The sequence below is a fragment of the Brassica rapa genome, chromosome A09 (genome assembly GCF_000309985.2).
Source record: "Brassica rapa cultivar Chiifu-401-42 chromosome A09, CAAS_Brap_v3.01, whole genome shotgun sequence".
Classification (NCBI taxonomy): Eukaryota; Viridiplantae; Streptophyta; class Magnoliopsida; order Brassicales; family Brassicaceae; genus Brassica; species Brassica rapa.
This window is the reverse complement of record NC_024803.2, coordinates 12,797,140-12,809,669: the sequence shown is the minus strand read 5'-3', so window position 1 is coordinate 12,809,669 and position 12,530 is coordinate 12,797,140. Positions and strand designations below refer to the sequence as shown.

The 12,530-nt window shown below is 29.9% G+C and overlaps 2 protein-coding genes across 2 annotated transcripts; one reads left to right on the top strand and one right to left on the bottom strand.

Moving 5' to 3' along the window:
• Window positions 1-228: 228 nt before the first annotated feature.
• Window positions 229-3,959, top strand: LOC103839237 (ethylene-responsive transcription factor ERF096). The gene has a single exon (XM_033280616.1). It carries the CDS (start codon window positions 2,291-2,293, stop codon window positions 2,687-2,689), a length of 399 nt encoding a protein of 132 aa, XP_033136507.1. The 5' UTR covers window positions 229-2,290; the 3' UTR covers window positions 2,690-3,959.
• A 41-nt stretch (window positions 3,960-4,000) lies between these two features.
• On the bottom strand, window positions 4,001-11,770 carry LOC103839334 (probable inorganic phosphate transporter 1-3). The gene is made up of 2 exons (XM_033280615.1): window positions 7,677-11,770; window positions 4,001-7,513 (listed from the first exon to the last, which is right to left on the bottom strand). Exons 1-2 carry the CDS (start codon window positions 8,075-8,077, stop codon window positions 6,349-6,351), a joined length of 1,566 nt encoding a protein of 521 aa, XP_033136506.1. The 5' UTR covers window positions 8,078-11,770; the 3' UTR covers window positions 4,001-6,348.
• Between the last annotated feature and the right edge of the window lie 760 nt (window positions 11,771-12,530).

The following is a 12,530-nucleotide window of genomic DNA, read 5'->3' as shown; positions in this document are numbered from 1 at the left end:
CTCATAAATAGACTGTTTTTAAGTTTTGATCACAAAAGTATACCACAAAGAAAAAAGTGACCAAAATATTTTATTTAATATGTAAAAAGATCTTAATATCCTAAATAAATAAAATAAATAAAAATAATAACAAAAAAAATTAAAAAATTAAAAAAAAATAAAAAAGTTTTCAAATTTATTTTAATTTTTTTTTCAAATTTTCGTTTTTTAATTCGAAAATACTTTTTGAAACTATTTTTAAAATTTTTATTTTCAAAATTTTAATATTTATTTTTTATTTTATAAAATTTTAAACTTCAATCTCAAATCTCCACCCCTTAACTCTAAACCCTAAGGTTTGGATTAGTTAATCCTAGGAGTATAAATGTATATTTACTTCTTCTATGAAATATTTTGATCATTTTGATTCTTCGAGTCTATATTTGTGACAACACTTTTTTAGTACTATCATTGGTTATTTCCCAATGTATAATTTTATAACAATTAAACAGTTGCATATGTATCTTAACCGATAGCAATTCAAAAATATAATTTTTACCAATAGCTACCTTTTGATATCTGAAATTTTAATTATTAATTAGTAAAGTACTATACATCATATATCTAAACAAGTATCTTTAAAAAGTAAGAAAATTCATCAAATGGCAATGGAGGAAGTATAGTGACAGCAACTTTAAACACAAAACGAAATGAAATTAAATAATTATTTCAGTAGAAATTCTTATAAAATAATATGTTAAATAATTAAAATACTTTAGCATGCATCATTTGCATTGGTCTCGATTATCTGAAGCAATCTTCAAATTTGGTTGTAGCATATAATTTCTCATCGTATCCGAAGTATTTTTCATTTTGGTTGTAGCATATAATTTCTAAATTAAGTGCCAATGTTAATCGGATCAATTTTTTATTTAACTTTTAAATTTCAAACCAAATTTTAGTTTGGGCAGAAAATTATAAAAAAAAAAAACACAAGAAAACAGAAAATCGAAATCTACACAAGAAAAACTAAGAGCATCCGCAATGGTGTTACCGGGAGTCCTTAAAAAAAATGTATTTTGATTTTTTAAGTATTCTTTCTTTTTCTTTTTTAGATTAAAAAATAAAAAATAATATCAACCAGTCGCAGATCGTCACATGTCGTGGGGATCCGCAAATAGTGTAAGGATTCACTAAAAATGAGTTTTTATTTAGAAATTTTAAGAATTGAATCCTTAGCTTTTGGTGGAGTCCACTGATTATTTAATTATTTTTTTCTTAAGAATTCTCCTTTAAGGATTCCCATTGCGGGTGCTCTAACAATACTACGGTTTGCGGGTCAACAAAACCGTCAAAATCATAATCATTGTATCTTTATTAATTATGAAATTGTATACTGTCCTAGACTCATAGTAGCGTTTTATATGATTCGAAGTCATTTTGTAAATGATAATAAATCGTTTTTTTTGTATACAAATTTTGGAGGTTAGTTTTGATTTTGGCATGAGTGTTTTTTAATTTAAAACTCATAAAGTTTCTAGAAGATTTTAGCTTTCTTGTTGCCAAGGACATGAAATCTCAATCCACGTCTCGGACGCCGAAGCAGCCGAGCAATATGCGCCTTTCCATTTTTTTTTATATGGGTAATTGTGTTTGTTTTAGAAAATAAAACCAGCTACTTCGACCCTTGATTAGTTAAAAGTTCGATTTAGAAAACCCTTTTGCAAAAAATTTAGTATTCTGGTCCATATAAGAAACTTTAAAATCCAGCTTTTGCTTAGTCAACACACGTGCGGACAATCAAAGTCCAACATATTCTCCAACCTTGCGTTGCCTGTGAGCCCACCACGACCTATAGTTTCTCTTTATTTTTTCTAAATTCGCTTGGAAGTTGAAACATATATTTTTTGTAAGAAAATTCATCTGTGTTATCACCCAAGGAAGCACATATTTTACAAACATATGCTGTGTTTTACCGTTCCACATGACTATAAATCCATCTTTTCAAAAAAAAAAAAAAAACATAACTATAAATCCAGAAGCTTAGAAATTCTTTTTACTTTAAATAATATTTAAAAGATGAAATTTCAATGCCTAAGAAAATTCTTAGTATATATGTCGAGGCCCGAATATTAGGTCTTAGTTAGGACCCACATTTGTTTCCCCGCCTATAAATTTCTCAAATCAAATCCCGTCAAACACATGCAGCAGAAAAACACACAAACACGTATTCGAGTTAACACATACACAAGAAAAAATCCTTGTTTATTGTTCAATATTATAAACTCTATACACAGACACACACATATTTATGGAACAAGGAGGTCGTGGCAGCGGTGGAGGTGAGCAAGGAAAGTACCGGGGAGTTCGAAGACGGCCTTGGGGAAAATATGCGGCGGAGATACGCGATTCGAGGAAGCATGGTGAACGTGTATGGCTTGGAACGTTTGATACTGCGGAGGAAGCAGCTAGAGCCTATGATCAAGCAGCCTACTCCATGAGAGGCCAAGCCGCGATTCTAAATTTCCCTCATGAGTATAACATGGGTAGTGGTGGTGCGGCCACAGTGGCTGGATCTTCGTCCTCCTCCGCTTCTTCTTCTAGGCAAGTTTTTGAATTTGAGTATTTGGATGACAGTGTTTTGGAGGAACTTCTCGAGGATCGAGAGAATCCCAACAAGAACAACATTAACAAGGGAAAGAAGAAGTGAGTGAAATGTTATTCGTCATCACTTATCACAAAATCAACAAAGTTTATGAGATAATTAGTATATACAAATAAACTACATGCAATGATAATATGACCATGTTTGGAGCATTAGGAACCACTATGTTTTTCGAATGAAAGCGACCGAATGGTGGTGTCCTATTTTACTTTTCTGGAATATGTGAAATGATTTGAAAAGCATGTCAAACTATACAAGACATGTTCTGATGATTGTTTAGAATGCAAACTTTATGATCTTATATGCCTCAGATCGTGATCGTGATGATAAATAAAGAAATATAGCAATTGCTATTGTTTTTTATTTTGAGAATATGTTTTAATCTGATTGTTTATGTATAAAATTAATTTAAATTAATGTTTTTTCCAAAAAAAAAAATTAAATTAATGTTGATATATGAATTTGTACATGTCCTAAATGTGTGTACTGATCGAGACCGAAAACTTGTGTTGATGTATGAATTGGTTGATTTTTCCTAGAATTTGCTATTGTACAAAAACCGAAATAATCCAACCAAAACAAAATTAATTTTGGAAAATTTGACATTTCATTAAAGAGAAAAAATGAATGTTTTTGTCTTAATAATATAGCTCATAAAAAGTCAAATTAAATATATAGTTTCTTTGCTATATAGGATAGGTGAGAAGATGGTATAATATGATCAATAATTTTCAATTATAATCGTATACTAGGATAATACTTGCGCCTTGCGCATGGTGAATTTATTTGTATATATACATATAATTTATTTGTAAAAAATGAATTTATTTATACATATACAATTGTTTTTGTGGTTATTATATAATTTCTTTCCGATTGACCGGATCAATTTTTATTAAAAATTGTAGAATTAAACTATAATTAATATATCATGGATTGATCGGATTAAACATTAAACAAATTATGACACAAAATCTTTTTTTTCTTCCACCGAACACATTCTTAAAAAAAGTGAAGAGTATTGTTTTCACAATTGAATTATTTTGACTTTTGTCTGGTTTTGAAAGGTTTAAGATCAACCATCGAATTGATACATATCATTTTAATGCTTTTGGTCGTATGCTTAAAGAAAACTTACATTATTTTAATTTAAAATTGTCTTAAAAAATTCAAAATATAACATATAGAAAAATACAACATATAAGAAAAATATAACATATAAGGTTTCCTCATTTTTGTAATTTAAAGTCGTTTAAAAAAATTAAAATATAACATATATATACGGCTTCCTGATTTTTGTAATTTAAAATCATTTTAAAAATTCAAATATAACATATAAGAAAAAATCTATTTTTTATTATATGGTTAATTTTATTGTTTAATTGTTTTAATAATATAAAATTAAACAAAAATGAAGAAGAATGCAAAAATTATTATCAAATATTTATTATTCATAGCATTAATTGCAATATATACGTTAATCATATTAGGTAATTGCGTAACTTTTATTTGAGGAAAAATTACATACTTCTTATATTTTGGGTTAATATAATTTTTCTAGTAATTCGATTTGGACAAAAATTTATTTCAAATGATTTTTAAACTGTCATATAAGCTAAATTGACATGCTAATTAAGTGACACCTAAACATAATTTCTTTTTAATTAATACAAACTTAAGGTTACAATTTTTTAAATGATTCTCAATTAATATTATAGGGGATGCAAGTGGTTTAGTATGGTTTAGTCTATTAATATGGTCTATGCTACACAAGAAAGAAATCGTGGTTTAGTATTGTTTGGTAAAATATATTTGACAATTTCGTATATTAGATTGGATTTGAGATCATCTGGTTAAATATGTTTTTTATATGGTTTCTGTGTTGTTGGTTTAGCAGTAATTGACGTAACCATATGGACTGACGAAGGGAACTGTCCATCACTTGCTGTCCAAACTAATAAAGTGACACAACCAATAAACGATAGTATTCACAAGGAATCCTAACATCGAATATAGTTGTTTGTTTTGATGCATATGATCGGATTTGACAAAAATGTGAGTATTGAAACCAAACTGGTTGCTTTAGTTTAACTATAGTCAATTTTGAATAAACTTATCAGGCATTCAAATTTGGTTAGGATAGAATTGCCTATTTTAGACAGGAGTTATTAAATTTATCCGAAATTAAGTTATTAATTAGACAAAGTGTGAAAAAGGAAGTTAGAAGCTCAAAGTAATCACTTAAAAATAGGCAATAAGTTTTTTATACTTCAATTTTAAGTAGATTCATTAAATCTATTATGTAAAATGTCCTTTAAAAGCCTGATATTTGTGTTTTTGGTCCATCTAAACATTCAGGTAACTGAGGTAAAATCTTATTCTACCCAATTCTGAATTATCTAATAGTAGTTTTGACTCTTTAGGCACAGTATCATCGTTGTTCAAAAAAAAAAAAAAGGCACTGTATCATCTACCCTATGTCCACATTGTAGAAATGATTTAGTTTGTTGTCCTGAAACCCCTTACACTTTATAAGAATGTTCAAATGATCTTGGCCTGCGTCCACTGGAAGAAACAAACAAAGTCTGTGTCCTAAAACTGATCTGGAGAATTTTATCGACAACCCAGTGGATCCATCATTACCTCATACGTAAGGGCTTGGAGTGCGGAAAACAAACAACTGGTCTCAGATTCTCAACCTTCTGATGGACACGACAAGGGACAGCACAACATTATTCCTCATTCGGTATACCTTTCAAGCAGTGCTTTATTCATTGTGGCGAGAAAGAAATGATATAGGAGACATGGATAAACTCCACAAAGTCCAACTCATCTCGTCAAGTACATTGACAAAATTGTCAGGAACCGCATAGATTCTCTTCGAGAATATGCCAATGGAAGATATAGCAAAGCAATGAGAGTTTGGTTTGACACAACATGAAGAAGGAGACAAATGAACCTTTCTAAAACAGTTAAAAAAAAATTCAATTTCCATTTAAACAATGGCACATTTTGGTTTAAATAATTTAATATTCATTAAAAAAAATATTCAACTGACTTGACACTCCTCCTTACAAAAAAAGCTTTCATATCTGAAAACAAGAGATGTGAAATCGGAGAATTCACTCTTGCAACCTTAAGTCAAGTTAGTTGTTTTCTTTTTCCGCTTTCTGTATATTTGAAATTAGTACTTTCATACACATTATAGAAAGTAAGGGACATAAATGTGCCCCCGTAGGAATCCATTCATTAATACCATATATTAGACCAAAATAATACAACTTCATCATCCATGAGATGTACTGCAGTACAAACCCCATTTTCCGGAGTAGATTTTCAGTTTATTTATGAGTATACAGTTTTCTTTTGTGAATAATAAGGTAGAGTATTTAGTTAAAAACTGCAGTTTGGCTCAACTGTTTGTTTAAAAAAAATTGGTTAATTTATAAGTTGTAAATATTCACTTTTCTTATAATATAATCTACGCGGTATTAAAGAAACTAGTAACAGATTTATAAGTAACAAACTAAAGAGAATCAAGTTATACAAATGTTTACTTCTTATCATTTCTTTGAGAATTGATCGAATTATACAAAAGCATGGGTGCCATTACGATTATCACGTCACACATCACAAAAAGTAAACAAATATAAGAAGAATGATACAAACAAATAACACATACAATTGAAAATATTACGGCGTGGTCACTTCTCAACCTCAGTCTCACCGGAGAGCTCTTCAAGGGACTTTCCTTTGGGTTCAGGGACAAGGAAGGTGAAGAGCATACCGACAAAGTTAATGACACCAAGCATGATCAGAGAGTTCTTGACTCCGATGCCGGGTGGATATCCTGCATCTGTCTTGGTCTTGTCTTGTGGTTGAGCTGCGTACAGGAAACCAAAAGCTCCCACGATGGCTCCGGCCTTGCCTGTTGCGGCTGATATTCCGTGGCATGTGGACCTTAGCCTGGCTGGGAAGATTTCAGCCGGTACGATGAAGGTGGTTGCGTTTGGACCAAAGTTAGCAAAGAAAAAGGTAAGGGAGTACATAACCACGAAACCGATACGATTGTCCGGTTTGATCCAGTGGTCGTAAGGGAAGGCAATCGCAAACATAAAGACGGTCATCATGAAGAAACCCATTAGCTGAATCGCAAACCTTCCCATAATATCAATAAATGCAACCGTGAACCAATAGCCGGGGACGGTACTGCAAAGTGCAATGAGTGTTTGTGCCCTAGCAATCATGAAAACCTCGTGGATTCCGTTCATGGTTGCTGCCTTTGGGATCCATCCAATAGCTGAAAAGATATCTTTTTGAAACAAGTTTTGGCTGTAAAATGCAATGTCTAGCAAGAACCATGTGGAGGTACATCCAAGGAGGGGAAGACCATGACGTTTGGCAAATTCTTTGGAGAACAAGCCATAGTTAAGTCTAGGGTCTTTAACGATATCCTCTGCTCTTTCCTCCATCTCAAGCTCCACTTGTAAGACCTTGGACATGTCCTGTGTGGCCTGTTTGATGTTCTTTGCAACCAAAGCGGTGTAACGAGCAGTTTCGGGCATCTTCATACGCCAGTAGTAAGTCAAAGCTGCAGGTAGAGCGCCAAACATGACGATGATTCTCCAAATATAGTCAGCTTGTGGAGGCGTTGAGAGAGCCCTGTTGACTGCATAGGTCGGAGCTGGAAACTTTTTGTCGAAAATGGAAGAGACAGCAAGCGCCACGAAACCTCCGGCTAAGATACCAACACCTTGCATAGCAAACACGGCAGCGATGAAAGCACCACGAGTCTTCTTGTTAGCGTATTCAGACATAATGGTCGCAGAAAGAGGGTAATCACCTCCAATACCGAATCCCAGCCAAAACCTAAATTAATAAAAAGAAAATTAAATATGTTAATATATATATATATATATATATATTTGACTAGACATATCTAGTCCAAACCAGTAATTTTTAAAAACATGCGTATTCACTATGAGATTATTATTAAAACATGTTTAAGTATATAATTATAATGATATTGTACCTGAAGAAGCAAAGGGTGGTCATGACACCCTTGGCTTTGTTACCAAAAGATAGACCAGAAGCCACGGAGCACACGATCATCATGATCAAAGTGATACCATACACTTTTTTCCTTCCGAGCTTGTCGCCCAGCCATCCAAAGAAAAGCTGACCAGCAAGGGTTCCACAAAGGGCCACACCGTTGACCGCCGCCGCAACATGAGGGGGAAGTGAACCAGGTTTTTCTGACAACGGATTGAAGTAGTATAGGCGGCCAAGAAGCTTGGTCACCAAGGAGACACAAAACAGATCATAAGCATCTGTAAAGAAACCCATACCGGCGATGACGATCGCCGTGAAATGGTAAAGTTGCGTTTTCGCAACATCGAGCGCCTTCAGCACTCCTAGTTGTTGTTCAGCCATCTTAGCCTCTCTTGTCTCTCCTGTTTACGTCCAGTTACAAAAGTTAATACTGTGTATTTTTTGTTTGTTATTGTAAGTATTGTATTTTCAATGATAATACAATCAAAACTTAATAGTAAGATTTTTTTGTAATGTAAGACTATTAAAATATACATAATAAAATACTTTCAAGTGTGTGCGAAATTTGGATGAAGATACAATACACTTTTTTTTCTAAATGAAGATACAATTAACTTGTAATTAATCTTACCGTCACGTTGTGTTAACGTTGGCGAAGGAGAAGGACGAGGCAAAAGGAGAGAAAAGTATTTGATAGAGAGAGGTAGGGAAAAGTGGTTGTGGTTGTGGTTTCACAGACGTCGGGAATTTATAGAGGAGATCGGAGAAGCTTAGTCTCCCGCATCTTAAGGGTATATCCAAAATTTATTTTAGTTTATTTTAATTTTCATCACTTTCTTAATTTCTCTTCCTTCTTTCCGTATGTTATGGTCTGCACATAGTTTCTATTTCTTTTGAAATCTACTTTTAGTCTATTTTATCAGTGACAACTCTCTGTGATCTATAGCAATGGATTTATTCTATACTTGGTACAACCAGTTTATACTATATCAGAATTGAAACTATAAGCCATTGAGAATGTTTACACAGAACTTAAAACCACCAATAAAACACACAACTTTTATTATTTAACCATTATATAGTGGTCTAATAGCATATGAGCTTTGGGTTGTTATGTAATCTGGATTTAAAGGCATTTCAGTACACTCCATTATGTCGTTACACGGATATGAGTCAATTTCTTACCGTACAAAAGTCATAGTAGGATTATTTCATTAATTACTTAATATAACATATTTGATTATTATATTAATCAATCAAATATGTAACATTTCTAAAAAATCTTAATAATTCACAATTTATTATTAATAAATCAATTTAATCTATAAATTTAAATTTTATTTTAGTTATAACAAAATCTGTTGAGCAAAAACAAAATCTTATTAAATTTTCTAAATAATGCATTAATTAATTTCCTTATCAGTAATATAATATCATTATAAATTTGTGTTGATTAATTTTTATTATAAAAATGATAAATTATATGCTATTTTATAAGTTTTAATAGCCAACTTTATATTAAAATAGACATTTTAGCGACGGTGTTTCGGAGAAGTGAGGCTGAGGGTGTTGGTGGGATTGATCGGAGAAGTGTCGGAGAGGAAGGTCTTCTTGCGGAGGGAGGAGGTGGGAGCTGGTAAACGACATTGTTTTCTTGCGTTTTGGGGATCGGAGATGAGGTGCTATAGGGATACTTTTGGAATATTTGAAAATTGGAATAGTCATAATCGATCACCTAAATAATGTTTTATCTATGTATATCCAGTGCAATTACCCTTACTAATTAATTGAAAAAGAAATTTGTGGCTCTTGTTATTCACTCACCCTTCTCCACCTCTTTCAACCATGTCTTCTTCAACTTCCCAGATTCTTTCTCCAATTCTCAAGACGGCAACAACACCAACTGAATTTCAATAATATTTAATATTATTCTATTTATAATGATTATATTTTATATTTTAAAGTAAATAATTGAAATGAATGGTCTATATCGTATAGTTTAATATTACATAAAATGATGTACTATTTTCAGATTTTGATATTTGGGGTTAGAGTTAGGGTTTGGGTTTAGGGATAGTGATTAGGGTTTAGGGTTTAGTATTTGTAAAGTGGGGGTTGAAGTTAAAGTTAGCATTAAATTCTTCCATGTAATCATATATATTTCATATTTTCACCAATATGTACAATGTTATTTATTTTGTTCCATTCTATTTGAGTTTATGAATTACTAAGGGGGTGTCTGCGCTATGCGCGGGAATGTTGATAATTATTTTTCATGAAAAAATGTTTGTATTTTATTTTTATGTGTGCCATTTTGACATTTTAAAGCCATTTTTATTAAAGATGGTATAGTACAATATCAGTAACTATTACAATTAGGAATTCACTAAATTAGTTTTAAAAAGTCAAAAAATCATATTTAAAAAATATTATTTTTTAAAATATGTCAAATGTTAAATCATATGCAAACCCAAGAATGAATGGTTAATAATATAATATGATATATTAATATGGTTTTTTATTATTATTTTTGTTCAAAACCTAGCAATTATTGATTACAATATCACAATAGCTATGTTTTCTATTTTATGTCAATAAGTTTACTAAGTAAATTCACTCTAGTGTTATTTAAAACTAAATTTATTATTTGGACAACGAAAATATGGGGCAAACATATGTTTTTGTTTTTGTTTTTATTTTAAAATTTTTGTCCTTGTTATGTCTTATTTTGCTATGGTCACTTATAATATAATATTATAAGTTTTTTTTAATTTAGTCGGATGTTAAATGTAATGCAAAAAAAGAATGTTTAGTTAATAAAATAATATGATATAATATGTGGCGTATTTTTTATTAGTTTTTGTTAATATCTAATCAATTATTGGTTATAATATCACAATAGATATGTTTGTGAATATCTTGTATATTGTATAGTATTGTATATCTTTATATATAAAGCATTGTACACTCGAATTTTTTAGTCATCACGGTAAACTGTCGAATCTTATATATTGGTTTGTGAATATATTGTATATTAGATATCTTTAGTAGAAATGAAAACCAATATATTGTATACTGGTTTGGTTTGTTAAATTGTATAGTATTGTACACGGTAAGCAACATGTATTGTGTAGTTTTGAATATTTTTAAGTGAATTTCTTTGAGGGATAAGTGTTAGAATTCTCCCCTGTCACTTGTGAGAAGAAGAGAAAAAGTCGATTTTATATATAAAGATATTTGGATTTTGAGTTTATATTTGGATTTAAGGTTTAGTAGTTAGGGTTTAGGGTTTAGTATTTAGGGATTGGAGGTGGGATTGGGATAATTTTTATCATTTAGGAGTTAAAAAACGTTTAGTATCCTATACTATTTTGGTGATATAGAATAAAAACACTTCAAAACATTTAAATCATGCGTTTGTACATTTTTGGATTTCAGAACATTCAAATTGAATACCAACTTGCTCAATTTGCTGTACCAGATCATTCTATTCCGTATATAAAAATGCAATTCGAACTATTCAAGTTTTATTAAATAGAAAAGAACAATGTTTTTCATAATACAAAATAAAACAAAAATTCCAAACTCTAGTTGATTTTCTCCTTAGTCATCCATGCACTTGTAGATTCTATGTTATTTTTATTGTTTTATGTATAATAAATATGTTCATAGTAAATAAGTACATATAACATGGCTTCATTACAAGATTGTATAGTAAATAGTAGTGGCTCAATTATGCCCATAGCAAAAGGCATCAACGTCATCCACTGTATCTCTCCTCCATGACTGGGTACTTGTAATTATTGAAGGCATAACCAAAGTAAAAGTGAGATAAATGTTAGTTTGTTAATAATGTCAAAATCATTGTCATATGCTTAATTTAACTTCAAATTTTGGTTAGATAGCAAATAAGCCCTATAATTTTTCTGTTTTTTTGTTATTAAATAAAGATTTTTAAAATTTATATTACTTTTTATTTTTAAAATATTTTTTTCGTGTTACATTTTTAAAAAAATATACTTAAGCATATATGGTTTTATATTTTTGATAAAATTTAGAATATTCTCATTTTGAGTTTGAAATATTCATTTTCAAAATTTTACATTTTTGAAAAGAAATTTGGAAAAGTACACAATTTTTTTGAGTTTTGAGAATTATATGAATTTGAGTTTTTTTGTTACCAAATTAAATAATTATACTATAAAAATATTTAAATTTATTTCCTAAAAGGGGAAATTACATGTTTACCACTTTTATGGTACCACTTTTCATTTTTACCACCACTAATGAGACATTTTCAAAAATATCTTCTTTATTAAGTGACAAAAGACTCTTATGCCCTTGTTATTTATATATATAATAAATCATTATTTAAATAAACAATTAAAAAATTAAAAAAATTAAAAAAATTAAAAAAATTAAAAAAATTAAAAAAATTAAAAAAATTAAAAAATTAAAAAAAATTTAAAAAAAATTAAAAAAAATTAAAAAAAAACTAATTTTTTTTTTATGTTTTTGAATTATAATTTTTCAAATTCGAACTTTATTTTTAAAAAAAAATTTGAATTTTTTTTTTCGAATTTTTTTTATTTTTTGTTTTTAAATTTCTGTTTGGAAAACGAAAATTATGTTTGAAACTATTTTAAAAAATTTTTATATATTTTTTAAGTATTTATATATTTATTAGAATCATAAATTTTACATTCCAAAAATCCTACCCACCCCTTAATTCTAAACCCTAAGTCTATATTAGTTAACCCTAAGGGTATAATTGTATTTTACCGTTCATAAAAAGTGAGGGTAAAAGTGGTTAGTGTAAACTTGAAAAGTGGTA